The following is a 24,118-nucleotide window of genomic DNA, read 5'->3' on the forward strand; positions in this document are numbered from 1 at the left end:
CTGGCTGTATTCATGCAGCTGACAGTTTGGCTCTATGCCAAAGCCACACATGACCCAAAATAATAAAACTGGTCAAAAAGAGGGACCTTTGGGAGAAAGAGAACTGTGGCTGCAAACCAAAGCCATCGTTTCCGCTCCGAGACTCCTCTTTTGCTCCGAAGCGGAAGAGACAAAGCGGGGAATGAAAGATTTCTGGGCTAACAATAACCTGGTGCTCATCTGGTGCTCTGGTATGAGCAGTACCAGCATCTCCTGCCTCCGTGACGAACAGAAATGAAGGACCTGAAAACAAGGAGGAAAACTGAACCGCAAATATAGCAGCCAGAAGGAAAGCGGGGTGGAAGCAAGGAGAGCTGTTACCGAGAATCCTCACTTATAAAAAGAAAACTAAAAGAGAGGAAGGAAAAGGAAGAACAAGTCTAGGCTGCTCTTCCACCAGATCTGTATCTGTTAATATCTCAACAAGAGACTCTCCACAAGCTACATTTTGCCTTTCCAAATTACATTATTATAGGACAACTCGGACATAAATAAGCATTTTCTGAATACAGAAACTCTACGTTGCTCCATGTACATAAAAGCAGTTTCTCAGAGCAAGAGAGGGCAACAGAGAGCTATCTTTTAGAGAGATCTGATTAATTCTATAAACTCTAAAAAATCCCATAGCAAAAAGCCTCGAGCTGAGAAATATGATCTGTATTCCCAGCTTTTCCTCCCAAGTTTATTTAACTCACCGACAGAATTTAGACATACTGGCAGGAGACCAACCAGCACGAGCGATTTTAATTAATTAAAAGCATCTGGAAACGTTAATAATTCCTTCCTCGCACGTGACAGAAGCAGAGGATTTCTGTTGTGAAGAATGGTTAGGGGGTAGGGCTGGAGCTGATGCTGCAAGCAGAAAACAGTTTATTAACTCCAGGTGCGAAGAGTGAGAGCTGAGTGATGATCACCACTTAGCAGGGCCTGTCCTTCCTCTCCCCCCACTCCCTGTGCCTCGGCGATCGCAGGGGGTGCTGCAGCCGCAGGCTCCGGGGGGTGTTTGCCCTGAATCTTGCAGGGCGGAAGGCGAGGTGAATCAAACAGCCAGCGGGATTAATCTCCCGCTGTAACGAGCAGCACAATTGGTCAACGGCTTGGCAACTCCAAAATAGATGCAGGAGTGGCACCGTAAGGGTTAAAATAATAGAATCATAGAATGTTTTGGGTTGGAAGGGACCTGAAAGATCATCCAGTTCCAATCCCCCTGCCATGGGCAGGGACATCTTCTGCTACACCAGGTTGCCCAAAGCCTCATCCAACCTGGCCTTGAACACTTCCAGGGATGGGGCAGCCACAGCTTCTCTGGGCAACCTGGTCCAGTGCCTCACCACCCTCAGAGGGAAAAATTTCTTCCTTAGATCCAATAAAAATTCACCTTCTTTCAGTTTAAAGCCATTGCCCCGTGTCCTATCACTACACATCCTTGTCCAAAGCCCCTCTCCAGCTTTCCTGTAGGCCCTCTTTAGGTCTCCCTGGAGCCTTCTCTTCTCCAGGCTGAACAACCCCAACTCTCTCAGCCTGTCTCCATAGCAGAGGTGCTCCAGCCCTGAGATCATCTTCATGGCCTCCTCTGGACCCGCTCCAGCAGCTCCATGTCCTTCTGATGTTGGCAATTCAATTCCTTAACTTTGGGGAGCTAATATTGCTAAGTAAACAATTTTTTCTTGGCCTTTGACATAATTGACAAAGACGAGAGCTTTTAAAATCATGTGAAAGAGGAGGCACTTCGAAGGGTCTAGCAAGATTCAGACCAAAAGTAACAGCATCACAAGTCACTTGTTTCTGAGCTGAGTCTTAAAAGAAAATTAATGGACTTAAAGAAATACCCAAACTATACTGAAATCAAGGAGTGTGGAGCAATTTAAGGCATTGGGGATACTGTCAATACCTCTTTAGTTTCTGGAGGTATTAGCCCCAAAGAGCACATTTGAGACTGTTGTATATCACATATAAGGACAAACACCTGGGGCATCCAGATTAGATCCATAACCCCACGTAAACACCAGCAGAGAGAGACAGAGACTACCCGAGGGCAGCTCAGCCCACCTGAGATCTGAATCACCTTTTGGACGTGCCTATGGCTCCTCAGTGACTGAAGAAGGATCCTGGCATGCTGAGATCCCTGTTGTCTTTGGGACAAATCCATGCCTCTGAGCACGCATCCATCACATCTGGGCGAAAGGATGGAAAATCATTTAACCTGCTGCGGTCTGGTGCCAAACTCCTCCGACTCTGCTGCCAAAAACCTGCTTTGTGTGACTTGGACAGCTACTGCAAAGTTGGCCTGCCCAGCGAAAGTGTGATAGCTGGCTTCTCTCAGTTTTCTTCCCCATATTTCGCTTGCTTCCATGACTGATGAAGACATGGAGAAGTCAACGTTACTGTTATATCATCCACTCGGCTATTTTCTGTTTTCCTGAGCTGTACATCTTTTCTGCACTCTGGGATTCTACATCACATCACAGAAACAACCGGAACGCCAAAAAAACGCCATCGGATCAGCGGCAAAGGGAAACAATTTTCTGTGCAGACTGCTAGTCCAACTTTTGGTTATGTCTGTTTCAACCAAGATCTGAGAGGAAACCGCTCTGATGATGATGCAACCCTCGGGCTCTATTAATTAAAAACTAAATTAATTTCCTCCAGCCTGCCACTTTCCTAAGCACCCCCAGGAGTTCTCCAGCAAAGAGAGACAAGTCCTGACCAAGCCTGGTGTTTCAGAAGGTGAAAAGTCTTTTCAGATCTTCTTTGCACATGGTAGAAAAAGAAAGACAACGCTTATTCCCCTCCTGTTGCCCACTGGCACGTCATCTTCAACAGTTTGTGTTCATTTTACCAGGAAAAGACACCGTTTAATAGATCTGCTGTTTCCTTAGTCCACTTACTGCTACAATCCCAAAGCAAACCACCACTTCCAAGCTACTCACCAAACCCGAGAGAAATGAGAGTGTGCAATGTATGGTGTGTAAATGAAAGAATTTTGTCCAAGGGAAACCAAGACGAGGGTTTTTCAGACTTGTTAGTAATGTTTTACTCAACTGAAGTGTTTTTGATAGCATCTCTACAGTACCATCAAGAGACCTGCGCTATGGAACTGCATTATTATCTGTTTGGAAGATCCTATTCATCACTTGGAACAAGGAAAGTTTGCAATTCTTTCCATTTAGCTTGGAGAAGAGGAGACTGAGGGGGGACCTCATTAATGTTTATAAATATGGAAAGGGCGACTGTCATGAGGATGGAGTCAGGCTCTTCTCAGTGGCATCCAGTGATAGGATGAGGGGAAGTGGATATAAGCTGGAACATAGGAGGTTCCGCTTAAACATGAGGAAGAACTTCTTCCCAGTAAGGGGAACAGAACACTGGAACAGGCTGCCCAGAGAGGTTGTGGAGTCTCCTTCTCTGAAGATGTTCAAAACCTGCCTGGACGCGTTCTTGTGTGATCTCATCTAGGTGGTCCTGCTCTGGCAGGGGGATTGGACTAGATGATCCTTTGAGGTCCCTTCCAGTCCCTGACATTCTGGGATTCTGTGATTTTTTCACTCTCAAAGACATACTGAGCTCACAGACTGCTCCAGAGAACTACACGCCTGAATCCTGAAGGTAGCCAAGGATTTGAGAACATTAAAGTTATTTCACTTGTATTTTCTCCTGGTCCTCTCATTCCAAAAGAACACAGGAAAGAGGGTGGTTTGAAAACTGGTAGGAAAACTATCGTTTCGTAACGTTAGTAAAATACTCCCTAATGTAAAGTGGCAAAAGAAGCTCTTACCTTACACTCCTCGTAGTCTCTGCGAACGTACAGCAGATAGATGAGCCAGTTTTTCCTCTCTAGGATTGGTAACGCCAGCGCTGCACGTAAAACATGAACGGAATACAGGAAATCAGTGACCAGCAGAGAAACCAGGCACAGCCCGGAGATATTCCGAACCACCCGATCTATGGGCACAACTAATCCAACAACTGCAATCGCGCCGGGCACTGCAATTAATCCTCTGACTTGAAGCCCGGAGTGCGGACGTACAAACGGCGTCCGGTTTTCTTTCACTTCTCAATTTGTTGGATAAAATGCATTGCTCAAGACGGACACTAAAGATGACCTCTTAGCAGAAAACCACCACCTCAAAAGACTTAAGGTATCAGCTCCTTCTGGTGCAGCTCCTGGAGCAAACAGCTCCAAGCACCAACATTAACACACGTTTTAATTCAACATGAACGCTGGTTTGGTGGAATCGGGTCTTCCAAACACACAAGGAACGGCATGGAGGAAACAAGTTGGATTCAGGTTTTGGAACCAGGGCAGAGAATGAAAGGTCTTTAAAATAAATTTCTGGGAGTGAATGAGAAGGAAACAGGCGATACGCACAAAAGGAGAGTCTGGAGGTGTTCCCGGTCTGAAGGTGTGAATAATTTAAAGAGGTCAAACTTAGCTCTTTGAAACTGTGAAGGGACTAAGAAACATCACAGGTCTGAGACACTGTGAATCTACCGGCAGAAAAATGCATTTGATGCAGCGGAGGAGACAGACTTGTGCTCCGGCATTTCAATCCTAAGGAGTCTGCGGCAGGAATTATGGCGACTCACGACTGGATGTAGCTCAGTGATATTCCCGTTGGGTTTCAAAGTTTAACGCGCTGCTGTGCATTTCATTAAGGCTCGGAACGCACGGCTTGTTCCTCCTTTCTGCAGTTCAGATGCGGGTAGCTGAGAGGTAACCATAGCAACTGCAAGAAAAGCTGTATGTTTGCAAGTCAGTATTCCGACACAAGCGAGGCGAGGACGGCCGCAGGGGCCGGGGTGGCGGTGAGGGCGATACGGCATCGGGCCACCTTCTCCCAGCCCCGTGGAGCACGGCGTGGATCCCACCACCGATGGCGATGCAGGATCAGCTTCCAGCAACGCAAAGCAGAGGGTATTAGTTGAAGTGGTCCCTCTGCCAGCCAGTGGCACGGGTCACGGTCAGAAGTAAGGAAGAAGAAACTCTGCAGCTGGAAGGACCGAATCGTGTTGGGAGACGTTATCGGTGCAAAGTTTTAGTATCTTTTAGGAACGCTGAGCTTTGATCATGTGAGAACTGCACCTAGTAGCAAATGCATCTCTCAGACATGCCAGGCTCTCCCCTGCAATTCACACCAAGTCTAGTGCTGCTGTGAGCACTTAAAAACAACCAGAAGGTCTTCTGCTGATGAAAAAAAAAATTAAAGACATTCTGGCTTTGGTTGGTTTTCCTTTTTTTGAAGTTCTAGAATAACCAGCCAGGTTTATACTAAGACAGAATTGAGATGTAAGTGTACACATCAGTAATTTAAGGTCAAATACTTTATAAAGAAGGTTCAACTACCCTAAAAACAAATAGAAAAACCACTTTTGAAACAAAAAGGCAATCCAAACAAGCCAAGCCTACAGAAACACACAGATCAGGGATCCCAAATGTTCTCAAATTCTGCTTTACTGTGCTATATCTGCATCTTTGGAAGTAAGGCATTTTAATACACACGTTCTCAGATCAGATTAATTGATTTCTGATGACTTTGCCTTTTCCATTTGTCCTTCTTCCAGTGAAACCATGATAGGAAGAGTTAAGAGGCTGCCTAAATAGCTACAAATGTATTGAAAAGCCACTATTTCCTAAAGAGTCTGAAGGGCTGCTGTTCTGAAGCCCATTGAGGGGGTTACCTAATTCATAGAATCATAGAATCACAGAATGGTTTGGGTTGGAAGGGACCTCAAAGATCATCCAGTTCCAACCCCCCTGCCACGGGCAGGGACACCTTCCACTACACCAGGTTGCCCAAAGCCTCATCCAACCTGGCCTTGAACACTGCCAGGGATGGGGCAGCCACAGCTTCTCTGGGCAACCTGGTCCAGTGCCTCACCACCCTCAGAGGGAAAAATTTCTTTCTTAGATCTAATCTAAATCTCCCCTCTCTCAGTCTAAAGCCATAGCCCCATGTTTGGGGCTAAGCTAAGAGAACAGTACATCAGCGAGTGGATGGAAGACAAGCTGTTTAATTCCTGAAGGAAAAAGCTTTTTCACACTTTGAAGACTGGAGGGACATTATACTCCACTCCCACGCTATGGAAACGCCTGCTGAGAAGAGGGTTGGGAAGGAAGAATCCCTGAATGTCAGAATGAGTGCTGAGCAGAGTATCAAGCTGCAAAAGAAAAGGGTAAACCAGACATCGTCTGCTTTCCATGTCCAGGGCTGCAAAAACCCAGAGGAGTTACCTAAAAGAGCCGGGCTGGAGAGAAAAGGGAGAAACCCAAACACACTGCAAGACACAGAAGGGAACAGCGTTCACATCTGCAGAGACAAAATGGTTCTGCTTCCCCCGGCGACACGCTGAGCTCAGGAAAACTATGCGGAATTGGGAAAACACACGGAGTTTTTACGCTCCTGAAACTCATCTGGAAACAGCAACGAACCTGACAGAGGGGATGTTACTCTCCTTTTTTCTTTTCTTTTTCTCTCAGACAAGCAAATCAAAAAAAGGCAAACAATTCTGATGCCTTTTGAAAGAGAGGTCTAGATTAACACACAGATATACATAAATCTTATATCTGAATTCAAAATACAAAGATTCATAGAAGAAAGTTGATAGACTCCCTGAGTCTATCCCAGAAAGAAAACGGGAACTGTTTGACCCTTTCTCTGCAGAAATCCAACATAAACACCATGACCCAAATCTAGTGTGGACAGAGAAGAGACGAAGGACATAGAAATTGGGAGGAATTAATAAATTTGACATAGGAACTTGTCTGATCAAGGGCAGAAACAATTAATGCAACTTATTTGCATCATATCAGGGTGGTGAGGCGCTGGAACAGGTTGCCCACAAGAGTTGTGGCTGCCCCAACCCTGGAAGTGTTCAAGGCCAGGTTGGATGAGGCTTTGAGCAACCTGGTGTGGTCAAAGGTGTGACAAGGGGGTTGGAATGAGATGGTCTTGAAGGTCCCTTCCAACCCAAACCATTTTATGATCTCTCCAGAGCTGCAACCATCTTAATATGCATTTCTGCAGTGAGACACGTACTTCTGATGCACATTCTGTGCCTTCTGAAAGGACTCGATTCAATCATCGCTGGTCCTAACATCCACATAATTTTTCCAATTTCCACAGAATACCTAAAAAAAACCCCATACAGATGATGTGTGTCTCTTGCTGCACTGGCTTGAACAGTGACGTACGACCACAGGGCCTTCTGGAAGGGGTAGAAGAACAGCAAGAAGCTCTGGCAGCACGTCTCGGTCTTCTCAAGCACAAGGATGACCGGGAACAGTGGAGTCTCCATATGGCACACAACGGTTGGCAATCTCACGCTCATTAGATCCGGGAGCACATACTGCCACAACCGCTCGCTCAGAAGGTTCCAGCACGGGAAAAGGTCACCGAGTTTGGCCTCGCCAGGAGGAGCTGAGCACATTCATCAAGTCCCTCACGTTGCCTACATCGCAATTCTCCACCTTCTTCAACACATGGACCTTCAGAGTGTTCACACTGAGCCCAAATACTGCTCTATCACAAAGTTGTGTGGGTTTGGGTGCCTGTCCCAAGACAGCACACCCCTTCCAAAATTCAGCGAAGGTTTCTACAGAATGTATTTGCATATTTACATATTCTGTGTTATTCTCTTAGACAATCAGTTAGTTGTCTCTTGCCTGGCACATAAATTAGTTCACGCAAGCACGCTCAGTGCTTTGCCTCCATCTCTTTCTTTTGAGTCTGGGGTACGTTACTGCCACGCATGCTGACAATCCAAAACGTGATAACAAAGTTTATACATTTTCTAGGATGCTCCCCCTTCAAGGACAGCCAACTCTTGATAAGGAGTTCCTCAACTAATCACTCCTGACAGCTTCAAGGATGGTCATCCCGTTCTCAGACCTTGCGTGCGTATCTGTCTTCTTCAGATCCATGCAAAGAGCCTACTAAACCCTTTGTGCAATTCTTTCACCAAATTTGACCCCTTCATTCTTGGATAACAAGAAGTCCCTCATACGTAGCCAATATGGATTACATCAAAACGTAGGTTTCTTTGTCACCTTTCGCAGAGCCCTCAAAAATATCCAGACGCTGCAGGGATACAGGGGCTACAGGTTGGAAAACAGCAGTTTATACCACTGCAGTAATGGGGAGGGGGGGAAAAAAGCTTATTATTTTCTGTAAATGAAGCTGCTGAAGGGCCAGCCCAAGAAAATGCAATTATCCAAAAGCTTGGTGTCTAGAGCGAAAAGGGTTTATAACTTGCATGATTATCTTTTGGCCTCTCTGTTCTGGGATTACAAAAGTCTAGTCTCATTAAGCAACGGCGCCAAGGAGCCAAGCAGCAAATATATGATTAAATCCCTCCGCCAAGAGCCGTGCCAGCGTCTTTGAAGTGTGTTTTGATGGAATTCAAAAGGGAATCCATCCGATCCCCCGCTTTCTCGGTGGCCAGTGATTGATTGCACAACCCACTTCCAGCAATGTGATTTTTCTTTCTGACAACGCTCCTTTAAGGAAGCCAGCGGAGCGGAAACCCCGACAGAATCCGAGTAAGATCATCAGGTTTGTATCTGCGCGGCGCTATCATCGCTCTTCGCTTTATTCATCCTTTTATAGATTTTCTTAAAGGACTGAAAAAAATAATCAGAGTTATTCCCTTTTGTGTAAACCTCCCTAGGAAATTATTTTGTCCTTCCATCTTCATATTGGGTAATTATAGCTTCGATATGAACTATCAAACAGTGGGGTTTAGATTTAATAAAAGGGTTTTGAAATTGCTGTAAAGAGAAAGAAGAGAAAAAAAAATAGCCACAGAAGGCTCCTATCAAATTTCATGGAGGAAACGACTGCTGAAGCACCAGCTGTCCTCTTAAAGAAATTGCCTGGTGCGAAGAGACCACTTTTGTCGCGGGCACAGCCAGAGCGAGGTGGATGCCAACACAACCACACAACTGTAGGCAGCAGGCAGCTTTCCACCTTCTTTTCTCCGGTGTGCGAACTGCCAGCTGCCTGCAGCACCCAAGCACCCTTCCTGCGGAAAGCACACATCAACTACGGTGCTCTGAGGCGGAGAAGGAGCTCAAGTTCACGTTTTAGGCTCATCAGACTTAAAAAACCCCCAACAAACCAGGTCAGAGCCCAGCTCTTCTTCCATCCCAGCTTAGTGGAAAGAGTCTGAGCTCCAGTTCACTCCCCATGCCTCCAGCTTTGTAACCCAACCTGCGGCGAACTGAGCAAGAGCAGCAAGAAGAGCCTGAAGGAGAAGCAGAGAAGCAAAGAAGATACAAAAACCAGAACAAAATCCGTAATAACCTAAGCCACACGTAGCATGCAGCACAAGGAGAGGACAGAAAATCTCCAGAAAAGTAACTAAATGAAAGTATTTCATTTTTTTTATTCTGCAGTAGCCTCACGAGCCATGGTCTGGATCCACTGGGGTAGGTACCACATGCAATTATCCAAAAGGCCTAATTTGGATCTGGACTCGGCTGTCCCTTTCCAAATCCTAATTAAAATCGCAAGTTGTAAAACAGCATCCGAGCACACAGGTATTTTCAAACTTAATAAACACAGAGGCGATGACCCAAGTCTCTATTGTAACATTTTGCTACTAAGAGCGCTGCACCAAAAGAATTTGGTAAAGCACATCTTGCTCCGAAGAAAGCAGAGCAGGAAGCTTTGCTGCGGCGAAGCCACGAGGGACGGAGGTTTATCATCTCCCGCCACCGGGCAAGGCTCACTCTAACTCACAGAAGCAGGATTGAACTTTTTCATTTTGGATTGGGGCAATTCCAAGCACAAATACAGGCTGGGTGGAGAATGGATTGAGAGCAGCCCTGAGGAGAAAGACTTGGGGGTGCTGGTGGATGAGAAGCTCAACATGAGCCGGCACCGTGCGCTGGCAGCCCAGAGAGCCAACCGTGTCCTGGGCTGCATCCAGAGCAGCGTGGGCAGCAGGGCGAGGGAGGGGATTCTGCCCCTCTGCTCTGCTCTCCTGAGACCTCACCTGGAATACTGCGTTCAGCTCTGGAGTCTCCAAACACAGGAAGGACATGGAGCTGCTGGAGCGGGTCCAGAGGAGGCCACAAAGATGATCCGAGGGCTGGAGCACCTCTGCTATGGAGACAGGCTGAGAGAGTTGGGGCTGTTCAGCCTGGAGAAGAGAAGGCTCCAGGGAGACCTTCCAGCACCTTCCAGTGCCTAAAGGGGCTCCAAGAAAGCTGGAGAGGGGCTTTGGACAAGGGTGTGTAGTGACAGGACACGGGGCAATGGCTTTAAACTGAAAGAGGGGAGATTTCAATGGGATCTAAGGAAGAAATTTTTCACTAAGAGGGTGGTGAGGCACTGGACCAGGTTTCCCAGAGAAGTTGTGGCTGCCCCATCCCTGGAAGTGTTCAAGGCCAGGTTGGATGGGGCTTTGAGCAATCTGGTGTAGTGGAGGGTGTCCCTGCCCATGGCAGGGGGGTTGGAACTGGATGGTCTTTGAGGTGCCTTCCAACCCAAACCACTCTATGATTTGAGATTCGTTTCCCTTTTTAAAGCAATTCCAGTCATTGGCTTAACGGCAAATTCACAACAGCAAAAAGAGAATTCACCTGCTACTGCAGGAGAGCGTCCAAATCTGAGAGGCGACACAGGAAAATCTTTCAGGACCAACATCCACCCCATCCCTCAACTCCCACCTCAGCCTCCTGGAGACGTTTGCTGACGTTATTGCCAGGGTTACACCAACTCCCACTTGCAGAGCTTGGGGAAGGCTTACTGCCGGGTGTAGCTGTGCTTACAGCCCAAAACAAAGCTCGGTGCTCTCACAACCGTATTTATTCAAACATTGAAAGGGAGGGAAAGGCAAGGATGAAACCAGCTGTCTCCTTTTTGCTTTGAGCTTCACAAGCTGCCAACACCAGGAATTACGCTACTGCTTGTAAAACGGGTGAAAGAGAGGTAATGAGCGTCTTCTGAATAAAAATAGTCTTAAAATAATAAGGCACAAACTCAAATAGCTACTATAAAACAACACACCACTGCCAGGGATTTGTATTTTCCAAAAGAAGGTATGAATAACGGCTAGAAAACATTTTTAAGCTCTAATCTCAAGGTCTTTAGATTTGAAAATAATAGACAGCAGTAGAGCATCCTATAAATTCCCCGCCAGGCTGGTGCACAGAGAAATTTAACAAGAAATCATCTTCCTTCCTCAGACACTCAAAGGCTTTTATCGAGAACGCAGCAATATAAACACATTATAGCTTTGAAAGAAAACCAACGCAGGGACATCGGCCTTCCTACGCCCGGATCCATCCTTGACAGTCTGCAAATGGAGATGTAAGGTATTCCAAACTGGGTAACGATGAGAAATAACTCCTGATCCCACCACCCAGAGGAGGGTGTATATGCCATATTCTCCCCATCGTGTGTGAGTACACACGTACGTATGGGAGAATACAGGTGTTTGTGCACACAAACACCTGTAAAATGGATATAAACACCGGAAAAAAAGGAGAGCGCCCTTTGTTGTCACCATTTGCTGTTTAATCCCCTCTCCTCCTGTTTTCCCTTTTGCAAATTGCTGCTGGAACACCTTTAAATCAAACCATAAACCCGTACGGTTCCTCCTTATTTACAGTCAGCTGGGGTTAATAAAACCCATCATATACCATTCCGGTGCTGGCAAGAAAGCCATAATTCATCACTGTGATCTTACTATCGTGTATTAATAGCTTCCCGACGCGCAGGGAAAACTGGAAGGAGGCTGGAAAACGGCAGCAGGTTGAAACAAAACCCAACATTTCTGACTCTACACCTCCCCCTGCAGGAAAATCACCCACAGCTATATAGAAACGCTGAAAATTTTATCTTAGAGCTGATTTATAGACTAAGGCGAAGGAAAAAAAGGGCATTTTCTGCTGTTTGCTTACACTGCATAAATCTTAAAGAGTTACTAGCTCAGACTTCCATGGTTTTTCCGATTTAAGGCATTTAAAGTTCTGAGCGACTCCAAATAAAAATGTTTTTATTTACAAGACAAATACCTACGCTGATTATTCGATATAAATGTCTTCCAGCACGTGCTGCTCGAGTTTAACCTTGAAGTGGGAAGATTTGTAAATAAATACACACTTGTGATCCTCCTGGACTTCCCAACAGCACAGCGAGGTTCCCAGAGGTAGAACCAGTCTGGTTACTGGGAAAGCTCCGTTAGCAGTACGAGGCTGGCGAGACACCGCTCTGCAATCCCGACTCCGTTGGATGAGAGAAGGGAGAATGATATACACCAGCACAAGTACACCAGCCTGATGGTTCCGACACGAAAAATTCCATTCAAGCCTCATGTGGCTTCACTCAAGCCTCAAATTTGATTCGTGTAAATAACATTGGGGTGAAATTTCGGAACAAATATGCGCTTTCAGAAGGAAACTGAAAAAGTATCATCTTCTTTATTTGCTTAACAATACCAAACTGAAAGTCTGTTTCAATTTTGACCATCAGCGCTGACTGCTGAGCAGAGACATGCTCCAAACAGAAAAAAAAAAACAAGGATCTGAAAGCACTTTTGCTATTTCTCCTTTTAAACACAAGCTAATCTAGAAAAACTAGGCTGATCGGCACAACGGTTCTCAAATCCCCGAGGATGCAGACGCTGCGCTTGGAGCTATTCAAGGATCCAAACCCCTGGAACAGCAGCCCAACTGTTATCTTCTCCATTTAAACCATTTTTTTCCTTCTTGATGGCTTGTGCTCCTGTAGGCAAGCAGGAGCCTGAGCTCCCTCCGGGTGCCTATTTTCCGACGCCGTTCCAAAATCAGAGAGGCAGAGAACACCACCGCAGAGGGCTTCTGAATAAAATGGCTTGTCAAGAGCTCGGGAGGTCTGAGATATGGACCGGTGACTACTCACCATCTCTTCCCACAGCAAAGCAGGGATGGAAGAGATTTCCCCCGCAAACGCGGCTACGCTGGCTGCAGGCGTTCCCAAAAATAACCTGCGTAACCAGCTTCTCGTTAATTCCGGTGTCAGGAGCACGGTAGTTTTGGGATTTCCAGTCTAATCCTTCCTTCGGCTTAAATTCTTACGCTTAGGGTTTTTTTCTGTCTACAGCACGAGGTATTTTAACGCAGACACTGAAACTCAAATCGTTACAAGGCGTCGGTGAGAAAAAGCTTTCCTCTTAAAAAGGAAAAGAAAATCACAGCAGCGAGAGGACCACGATCCAGCCCCGACAGCCGATAAAATTTCCCGTTCAATAGAGAGCAACACCCAGAACCTGTCCTCATTTCACCCACTGCCAAAGAACTATATTGTATTAGAGCATATTCTATAAGAAGAATATATATTTTTTTAATATATATATATAAAATGCAGAAGCTGGTCTTGCAAATGGTTCAACATCTCCTACTACAAGACCCTATTTTTAAAATGTGCAAAATTGGGCAGTCTTGTTGCCTCGGGATGAAGTTTTCCAGGTCGGATGTCTGTCCCAGGATGAGTATTTTGCCTGCGCAGCCTTTGCTCTTCCCTTCTGCACCAACGTCTTCCGACACAGTCTTTAATTACAGGAGCACATCTGCAATTACAGGGACACGCCAGTATTTTTCCCGGGTGTCTCGCCTAACGATGACGAATATAAAAGTGAATCAAGGTCAGACAGTGAATGAAATTGTTGAGAAAGATGAATAAAACAGCGACTAAATCACAGGACTTCTGCAGCGCCTGTTACGTGGCCTAAAACACCTGTGGCACAGGGGACAGGTCCTGGGAGGAAGGAACGAGCAGCCTCTTCATTGTAAAGGTCACAGACTCATGGAATGACTTGGGTTGGAAGGGACCTCAAAGATTGTCCACTTCCAACCCCGCTGCCATGGGCAGGGACACCTTCCACTACACCAGGTTGCCCAAAGCCTCATCCAACCTGGCCTTGAACACTTCCAGGGATGGGGCAGCCACAGCTTCTCTGGGCAACCTGTCCCAGTGCCTCACCAGCCTCAGAGGGAAGAATTTCTTCCTTATATCCAATCAAAATCTCCCCTCTTTCAGTTTAAAGCCATTGCCCCGTGTCCTGTCACTACACACTCTTGTCCAAAGCCCATCTCCAGCTTTCCTGTAGGCCCCCTTTAAGTACTGGAAGGCTGCAATAAGATCACCCTGGAGCCTTCTCTTGTCCAGGCTGAACAGCCCCAACTCTCTCAGCCTGTCTCCATAGCAGAGGTGCTCCAGCCCTCGCATTATCTTCGTGGCCTCCTCTGGACCCGCTTCAGTATCTCCACGTCCTTCTTGTGTTGTTTCTTGTCGTCATGAAACAAAAAAATCTCACTCCGATTTTTGTCACAAAGCTGGAAAAATCACCTCACCAGGCTTCCTGAAGGCAGCTACGTGCCCATCCATCATTTCTGGCTACACAAAGACACGAGAGCCGATATCTCCCAGCCAGTGCTCGCTCCAACGAGCGGGATGGGCAGCAGCCGTGCTCTGGCCATGGGAGTGTTGCAGCATATATGCTCAATAACTCAAAAAGCAAGACCTCAAGCATTGGGGAACCCAAAATGCCTTCTTGACAATCAAGTATTGTCTCTTGAGAGACTTGAACGTATAACACACGGTTTCGGTATGACACGGAAGAACCTGTGGGATCTACAGGATTCGACAGCCGAAGATAAACACGACAAGTGGCTGTACACTGAATAACGGAGGTATCTTTTATTTTAAAAGCCTGCAGTGAGCAGTTCCTTTTCCAATGCATCCCTGTGCATCTGGCTGATGTCGGAGAGCTGGGCTAAAGCCAACGGGTCATTATGTCGCTAAAGACTCAAAAATAGGAATTCAAGTTGCACAGACAACCATTTTATCCGTAAGCAGCAGACAGCCAACAGACAAACATGAAGTTGAATGCTTTAAAACACAAAAGAAATTCTCCTAAGTACCAAGGACTCTCCAAGGAACTTCAAAAAATAAATTTACCAATTTAAATGCGATCCTAAAATAATATGTTGCCATCATACATACGTCAGATCCTCTCAAGCTGGGCTATCAAACTTCACCCTCCTCCTGCTCCTAACCCAGCGTAATGTATTTCTTCATTATCAAATTATCAAAAAACATTCAGATTATACTTGCTTTCTGCAAGAGGTGGCACTTTCATGGCACCTTTCGTTGCCTAATTCGGCTTGCAGCAAGCTCCAGAAGCAGATACAGATTGTCCTCTTTACAGAGAGGAAACGAAGTAGGTTGACAACGAAGAACTGAAACCATGAATCTTCTGATTTAAAAATTAGCACTGGAATTTTACCAGTGATACCAGTCTTTGACAGCAAAACGCACCTGCCAGGCTGTCTGCAAAGATTACAGGAAATTTCCGTCCCCGGAATCTCAGAAATTAATGTACACACACAAGAGGGCAGAGCTGTGCCAGCACATTTAAACTTATCTATTACCAGTTCTTTGAGGTGCAGGGATTACTGGGCTATCCTTTAGGGCAGGAGAGGATGAAGTGAAGTATATTATACAATTTAATTACCCAAAAATTATAATTCTTTTTTTTTTAATCTCACTATTCAATACTGCTGCACCAGATCCTGAACAAAAGACACACAGCGCTACTACTCACTTATCACAGAGAGATGAAAATACCAAATTCTCTTATACAAAACGATGTAATTACCAACTAATCTATGTTATTTAGAAACCATTTTCTTCTCACAAGGTTGTAGGTTCAAATGGGCTACAAGATCTGGCTTGCACATGGCCAAACGGAAGCGAACGGGTACGTACAGATCCCGGGAACTGCATTTGCTCCCCTGCAACCACGACGTTCCCACTAACGCCTTTTCTTTCGGACACACTTAAAAGTATTCATTAATTTAACTCGAGAGTGTCGGGTTTTTATCTGGATTTCTCAGGCAGCTTCACTCTTACAAGTTCAAAGGCAGCTTTGAAGCTGGCTCAAAGAATGGATTGATATTGATTTAAGGGAGTGTATCAGGAATTCAGAAATGATCGGCTCTGCAGTGCGCGGAATCGACTCCTCGGGGTACTGAAAGGTTCCTGCTCTACAGAATGCTCGAGCCACTAAAATACTTGCAAGATCCCTTAAAATACTCGCAGGAGCCAGAGGGATCCCCAACGGGTCATCTGCAGGAGCAGGAGCTGCCCGGAGAGAAAGAGAGCAGATCATCAGAAGCCACTTATCTACTTTGGCATAATCTGAAAGTTATTTATTGTCTCCCAGTCCCATTCTGAGACTGCTTATCGCCACGAGCACTTCCTAAGCAAAGTCAACACCGGATAAAGCGAGCTTCACTGCTCGTCAAACCAGCACGTGCAATTAGTTTTTGATTAGAACCCACCGACTCCCCCCTTGGCTTCGAGGCTGAGCGCCCACACGAAAAGGGCGGCGCTCTCCGTGTGTGAGCTAAACGCCGACGTGGGATTTCGCCGGACACGAATAGCACACGCACCACTTGAGAATATTTCAAAATCCAATTCGACCATGAAACTACCTTGGTAAGATGCAAAATGCTGTGTCGTCATCCATCCAAACAGGTTTGGTAAAAGAGTGGTCACTCTGACCACGAAGAAGAACACCCTCATCACCGCAGTGTCAGAACAGGACACAACCACAGCTTTAGAATACACAGTGACATTACACACTTCCCTATTTCTGTTATGTAATTTATCTACAATAGCCAAATCTAATCAAACTTGGCTATTACTTACAAAGGGACACCGAGGACTTGGGTGTTTATCGCTGACAAACCTCCTCCATCAGCTGTTTTAATCTCGGGTCACTAACTTACTCTGTCTCTGAAATGGAAAACGTAATAAACGCAGAGAGGATTTCATTTCCTCCCTTCCAATGACCCGCAATGGCCTTACAAGACATTTTTTCTAGTTGTGCTCATAATTATATGAGCCAGAAGTGCAACTCACCTGAAAAAAGAAAAAAAGATGAAGACTGACAAGCCTTGAAACATCCAGACACCGTGTTTGTCTTACAGAAGCGCTCTGATGGGATGCGTGGAGCACGTTAAAATGCCCAACAGGCAGACCTGACCGCAGGGTATGCTGAAATTGCTCCCCATAAAATTTCTCCCATACATCTCACCCTCACCCTTCAGTACTACCCTTCGACCGGGCTAAATAACTCCGTGCAATATATCCATTTATATGACTTTTTTTTATTTAACGTCTCCAAATGTTTTGTTACCTCAAAGCCTGCAGCATCCAAATACTGCCATCGAATATCAGACCAACCTTGTGGTTGATAAACGGAAAGAAACAGAAGTCGACGTGTTTTGCCAAAGGTCACAGTTAATCCAAGGCAGAATTCCTTGCTTCAAACACTAGAAAAAGCATACCTACCAAGTACCCAAAAATATCCCAATGCCCAGGGCTGGGGAGAAGGCTTAATCCCCGCTAATCCCTTTACAACTCACAAGGGGAAGATTTTCGCTGTGAAAATTATCTACCTGACGCTTCCTCGGGTGAACAGAGAGGTGGCTGGTAACAATTCAGACTCCTCCTTCTTCACAGCCTAATGGATTTCCAGCCCCAGTGAAAGTGAAATCTTCCTTAAGTGAAATCGATTTTATTTTGCTTCAGTGTATTTATTACAGTATCTACATTTTTCGGGTTCTATCCTGTTATTAAAAAGCCATCACCATATCTCAGAAAATCAGAGGTCTAATATCAGCGTAGAAATCCAAATGCATTTCAAATTGTTCCATTAACCTCTGAACTGTTATTCAACCAACATGAGCCCAGAACTTCCCTTCTAAATTCTGTTTTTTTTCCTACGATAAAGGGAAATGCCCCATCCCCGGAAGTGTTCAAGGCCAGGTTGGATGGGGCTTTGGGCAACCTGGTGTAGTGGAAGGTGTCCCTGCTCATGGCAGGGGGGTTGGAACTAAATGATCTTTGAGGTCCCTTCCAACCCAAAGCATTCCATGATGATTCTATGATTCTATGAAATAAATTCAAGTTATGCTCCATAAAAATCAACAATACAAGCTGGTAAAAGCCCTTCTCTGTCACAGAGCTATCAGATACTAGAAAACAACTTGACTGGGCTGCGTGGCAAACGGGAAGTGGAAAGATGGGAAGCAGCCTATTTCAATTCCAAACCAATAAAGCCTTTCGGAAAATACCTGATTAATTCCGAATGCAGCAGGGAGATTAAAATCCCATCTCAGCAGGCTGATATTAACTCTACGCCGCTTCAAGGAAGAGAGCTCCCTTTCTTCTCCCATCAATCGCTTGGGGAGAAAATATCAACATGGGGAGAGTTATGGATCTTCATGGAGCAACAAAGGGAATTGACTTTCACAGCAGTTCTCCCCACGGGGGGTAAAGCACAAAATAATGAATGGTTTTAGCTACTGACGTGGCAGCTGCTGAATAATGGCTGTCACCAAGCGCGGCTACGGGATGCTCCGAGGGGCTTGCCTTCTGCCGGTCCCTTTAATTTCCATTGCCAGATTTCTAACCCGATTGTTGGTACAATCCCTTTCCCCACCACCACCCCTGTCTGCCCCAGACCCTTTCTACGCTTGTTGGATGCTCCTCAGCTTCCCTTTGGGCTGACCCACCTGCAACACCAACTCCCTTCAATCCCCCGACCTTTCGGGTTTTCGCCACCAAAAAGGTACACGACGGATCAGCCCCGACAGCAGCTAATTCAAGAGCAAGTTTCTGCCTCTTAACTCAAAGTTATTCATGTTTAAGAGCCATAAAATCAGGTTGCTAGAGACTGGTTGTAGGCTTCCGTATTTCTCGTCTCACGGGTAGGATCCAAGGAGCATCCACAGGAGGAAAGTAACGCAAAAGGGAGGGTCTTCCGCTGTTCCATCGGGCTAAGCAACAAAACTCACGTCTGTATTTTGTCATTCAAGCGACTTTTTGCAAATCTGAGGTCACATTTGCAGCAACATACATTTAATACCTTCCTCCCACCCACTACCAACACAGGCCAGCTGTTACTCTTCTATTCAAACAGAACTGATGGAGATTGGCCTGGCTCCTTCAAGTTCTCCGAGTAATTCTCCTTGGCTAAACTAAAATAGGATGAGATACTTCATTCAGACGTTCCAGAAAAACCTGTCACGGGAAAAAGATGCTGTTCTTTCACGCCAGTCTCCACAAAAGCAGATACAACATCACTTTCATTCTCTTCCCTCCTCCTCTACGTGCCCCCAGCATCACACCCACACGCGCAGGACACGGTTACATCACTCTCTGGAACAATCTTTTTCCTGCCCTCGTTTCCTAGAGATTAACGATCAGGCAGCTCAAATCAGCTTCTGCCCACGGCACCGAAGGCAGCGCAGCCAAACGTGACATGGCAACGCACAAAGGCTTCCGAGGCGTTTCGGTTAGGGGCTACTCGAGGTGTGTCACCTACTGGAGATGCCTCGATTTACCTTCAGAGACACAAAACAGAATTAAGACAGTCAAAGGTTAGGTTTATTTATCTTCACCACAGTTAATTTTCATAAAATAGAACAGTTTGGGTTGGAAGGGACCTCAAAGATCACCCAGTTCCAACCCCCCTGCCATGGGCAGGGACACCTTCCACTACACCAGGTTGCTCAAAGCCTCATCCAACCTGGCCTTGAACACTTCCAGGGATAGGGCAGCCACAGCTTCTCTGGGCAACCTGTGCCAGTGCCTCACCACTCTCAGAGTGAAAAATTTCTTCCTTAGATCCCATTGAAATCTCCCCTCTTTCAGTTTAAAGCCATTGCCCCGTGTCCTGTCACTACACGCCTGTGTCCAAAGCCCCTCTCCAGCTTTCTTGGAGCCCCTTTAGGTACTGGAAGGCTACTGGTAGGTCTCCCCGGAGCCTTCTCTTCTCCAGGCTGAACAGCCCCAACTCTCTCAGCCTGTCTCCATAGCAGAGGTACTCCAGCCCTCGCATCATCTTCGTGGCCTCCTCTGGACCCGCTCCAACAGCTCCATGTCCTTCTGATGTTGGGGACCCCAGAGCTGAACGCGGTATTCCAGGTGGGGTCTACAGGAGAGCAGAGCAGAGGGGCAGAATCCCCTCCCTCGCCCTGCTGCCCATGCTTCTCTTGATGCAGCCCAGGATAATTTTGAGTCAAGGGTCATATCGGTATAAAAGGGAGATCCAGAGCCACGAACAACTGGATTTCATTCACCACTTTCTCCCCTCTGGCATGCAGCTGCGCAAACACCAACGCCAAACGAAGGAGGTGGCAGGAACAACGGCTGGTGATGGAGACAGACCAATTCTTCCGCACGGCCTTTGCCCAACCTCGGATTTGCCGTCTTAACACCCGAAGGAGCGCCGGTGGCCCTTTCTAAAGAAGCGTCCGGCTCCATTTCAGGGTTGTTACTGGGAAATGCTACTGATTAGGAGGGAGAACACCTCCTCGGCAGCCACCAACAAGCAGCTCTTCGTCACAGAGCAGGCGGGATCCGCAAACGCGGCCCCATTAAGGAAGGTGCGACTGCCACAGCTCGTTCTCCCAAACAAGCAATATCAAACTGCGCACGCTGAAAAGCAGGACGGCACTTGACGGACAGTTTAACAAGCAAGCTGACAGAGGCACGACAGCTTCCACCCAGCACACCTCCACGGCTGGTTTGTAAGGTCGATGGCCCCATCCTTCTCTTTCGGCTCTTCCGTTGGCTCATGAATTATGAAGAGTTGATTTAACAGACCTCAGCCCGCCAGGAAAGAGCGCTGGAGTGATGGTCCATCTCTTGGCAAACACCAGCAGCCCGACCCCTTCATGGATGGTTTATTTAGGGAATCACGAGCGTGCGCTGCCTTGTGAAAACAAACAGAAGACGCAGCCCCCAACCCACGCGACCGGCGCAAATATCACAGGTGGGACACGCGTGACAAGGTGGAACACGGTGGGGGTTACTGCAGATGAGCAGATTGGAGTCATAACCTCTACGGAAAAGGACGGAGACGAAGCTCCTCGCTAAGGAGTGAAGCGATGCCTCCACGGAAGCCACGCTAATTGGTTCGAAGTAACAGCCAGCCGTGCTCTGAAAGAGTTGATAGTCAGGATAAAAGCAAATTTGGGAGTTATTTTTACTTGCATACAGCCCTGGAGCTGTAGCAACCATTTCCTCTCAGCTCCTGGCAACGCACAAAAGGCATTTGGACTTGCCCAAACCAACCACTGCAGGTCTCCTGAAACATCAAGCACCGTCTCCAGGAGAGCCGTATTCTGCTCAAGTGCTGGAATTCTGCTGCCAGGAATCAGGACTACGTGATGGTAATCTGACCTCCCCAAAACAAAAGCAAAGTGGCTTTTCTAACTGCCCAGCACCTACACACAAGATGAAGAACTCTACTTTTCGACAGAAACTACAACGTAGTACCTGGTTGCCAAACAAGCTCCTTTTAAACGCCAGAATTATCACCGAGGCAGTCTCCATCCCAAGGAATTTTGAAATAACGGCAGATTTCCTCCCAAAGCACACTCTGATGGGCACATCACACATTCAGGGTAGAAAAAGGCCAAAGTACAGCACTCCCCAACCGGGGGTCCCTCAATTAAAAGGTAAGGGAAACGAAGGACTGCTGCTGACTGGCACTGTAACTGTACTGGGGTTCCAGCAACACTGCAAAGTTCACTCTCAAGTATAATCTGAATTGATGGGGTCCTTTGAACACTTGAAACTGGAAAATCCACCAAAAAACCCTCAAACCTCACCTTAAGTAGGCACATCAGTCTCTACAGTGAACAGATCCACACCAGGAACAGGAGCACAGCTCAGTACTGCAGAGAAGGAAACGTTCCTTGCCTGCGCCACGACAAGTCCCATCACAAGAGTGAGGAAAGAGGGGAAAGAGGGAATGAAAGAGGGGAAAGAGGGAACCGATAACTGAAACTGTTCCTGCTCCACTTCAGATTCACTTGAGATTTCAAAACAACAACTCTGAGTTAATTAACTTTTGCTTTCAGCATGAAAAAAAAAAACAAGCACAACCCCCAACAAACTATAATTAAAACCAGTTACAACCTGAATGGTTCGATCTCACTCGCATATTTCTTTCTTCAAAACTTAGAAAACACAACAAGAAAAATCAACAAGACACAATGTTAATTTCACGAGATCACTTCTGCAGCAAGACATTATTCCCAAGAAACTAAAATGAACAAACCCCTCTTATTATTTTCACAGATAAACGAGCATCACACTCATTAGCAGCCCATACAAGTAGGACACAATAAAACCAACAGTCTCTCAGGTTACAAGCAAACATGACGCAGGCTGTAGGAACAATAAGTCAGCCAGCAACGACACTGAGCTGGCGATCACACGGATCCCAGAGAAAAAGTACTCAGCAGTTTACAACCTGGGTAGTCTCATCTGTTCCCAGGGGACGTTTATTTCTTACTAGGCAGCTGCACGCACTGTGAAGAAATGTTAAAATTCAGCCTAAGAAACAGAATTGTATCTTCAAACAGACCTTTTTTAGGATGGGGTTTTGGAGGTTCTGTAGCCGCCGGCAATGAAGAAACCTGAGAAGACAGAAAAAAGAGGTTTTAAACACACCAGGCAAGGTTTCTTGTAGATCTATTCCACAAAAGAATCAGAAAGGACAAGTGGCAAATCCCAAAAGAGGGCATAAAAATAGCAATAATGTCACTAGACGAACTCTGCCCCGCCAAGCGCTGCTCTTCCGTAGCCACAGCCAGGGATTGCTGTTCGCCGTGCGGATCACATAAACCCACCCGTTTCCCACAACGCTCCCGCTCCCTAGGAGCACTGCTACTTATCAGAGCTCTCAGAGCGATCACGACCTTGCCAAAAACCCAAACTCGAGCATTTAGGATGCTAACTAGAGATCACACAGGGAAACGCCCAAAGCATTCACTATAATGCATTTATAAAGTTAATTAGAACAAAGTCTAAGGTTCCTGAGGAAGGTGGGTGTGTGGACACAGCAGGCATGGCGGGCAACAACCCTCGACCTCCAAACATTGCCCCGAGCTCACGGACACGCAGGTACCCAGTCTGTGGGAAAGAAACGTACTTCAGGCTTTTCTTCTTATTTTACATCAAAAGTCAAGCCTTCACAGAAGAGAAATATGATCACACAGGGAAGTTTTTTTATTTTTGACTTCTAGTCTCTTGGGGAAGAGACATTCCCCACTCCCCTGGCCCAGACACAACACAGGATTCTATAGAATTGTGTTGCCTCCTCTCTCCTTAATAAATAAGTTTTTAAAGTGGATATTCAGTCCACCCTTGTTCCTTTTAACAATTTGGGAACATTTCCTAGTTTCTAGAGTTCTACTTTCTTTTTTTTGCTGGAGACGGGGAGGATCAGAACTCCATACAGCAGCTGAGACACGGGGACACCTCAGGAAAGGCTTTTACCTGCTTTATTCCTTAATAATTTCTAATGTTTTAGTCACTTTCCTGACTGCTGTTGTGAAAAGCCAAGTTGACGTTTCCACAGAATTACCCAACTCTTCCCTACGTTCCTAAGCAGCACTAACCAGCACAAAGACCCTCTTTTTTTTTTTTTTTTTTTTTAATATATTTGCTTTTTTTTTTTTAATCTATACACATCATTCCAATTCTAAGCCCTGGCACTCAGCACTGTTAAGACCTTCCTGTAGCTTCTTGTAATTCCTCCTCACCTGAGTAACTTCCTACTCATCCTGAGCAACCTGGTGTAGTGGAGGGTGTCCCTGCCCACGGCAGGGGGGTTGGAACTGGATGATCTTTGAGGCCCCTTCCAACCCAAACCATTCCATGATTCTGCGATTTTTTCCAGATGGATTTCTAGGTACACCGCACGCCACAGGCCTGCCACAGATCCCCACAGGGCTTCACGAATTCGTTCATCCCCACGTTCTGCTCCTCAGCTTTTCATCAGATCTTCAGCCTGAGAGGATTTTAACGTTTTTGCGCTTTATTCCAAGACCGTTTAGCTTCCTGAGCAGCGTCTGAGGATCAGAAACCGGGCTGCAGGATGCCAGGCTCAGCAGGCGGGAGGAGGGCGGTTCTGCAGGAGCGCCAAACCCGGGGGGGAACGGTGAGCAGCGGCCGCCACGGCGAACGGCGCCGCTCCCGCCCCGTCACCTCACGAAACTCCCGCT

General features: G+C 46.4%; 1 protein-coding gene across 3 annotated transcripts in view; it reads right to left on the reverse strand.

Annotated features, from left to right (window-relative positions):
• The window catches only part of BBS4 (Bardet-Biedl syndrome 4), a 41,758-nt gene that overhangs the window by 17,466 nt on the left and 174 nt on the right, over window positions 1-24,118 (reverse strand). Inside the window, exons 2-3 of one of the 3 annotated variants that reach the window (XM_086620283.1) lie at window positions 22,477-22,528; window positions 3,815-3,894 (exon numbers count right to left, since the gene is read on the reverse strand). In XM_086620283.1, coding sequence (XP_086476409.1) covers window positions 3,815-3,894; window positions 22,477-22,528 — 132 coding nt within the window. Of the gene's footprint in view, window positions 1-3,814; window positions 3,895-22,476; window positions 22,540-24,118 lie in introns of those variants that run through there. The other 2 variants (XM_009983837.2, XM_086620286.1) reach the window with 2 other exon arrangements.

This window comes from Tauraco erythrolophus, chromosome 14 (assembly GCF_009769465.1).
Source record: "Tauraco erythrolophus isolate bTauEry1 chromosome 14, bTauEry1.pri, whole genome shotgun sequence".
In the NCBI taxonomy this organism is placed as follows: Eukaryota; Metazoa; Chordata; class Aves; order Musophagiformes; family Musophagidae; genus Tauraco; species Tauraco erythrolophus.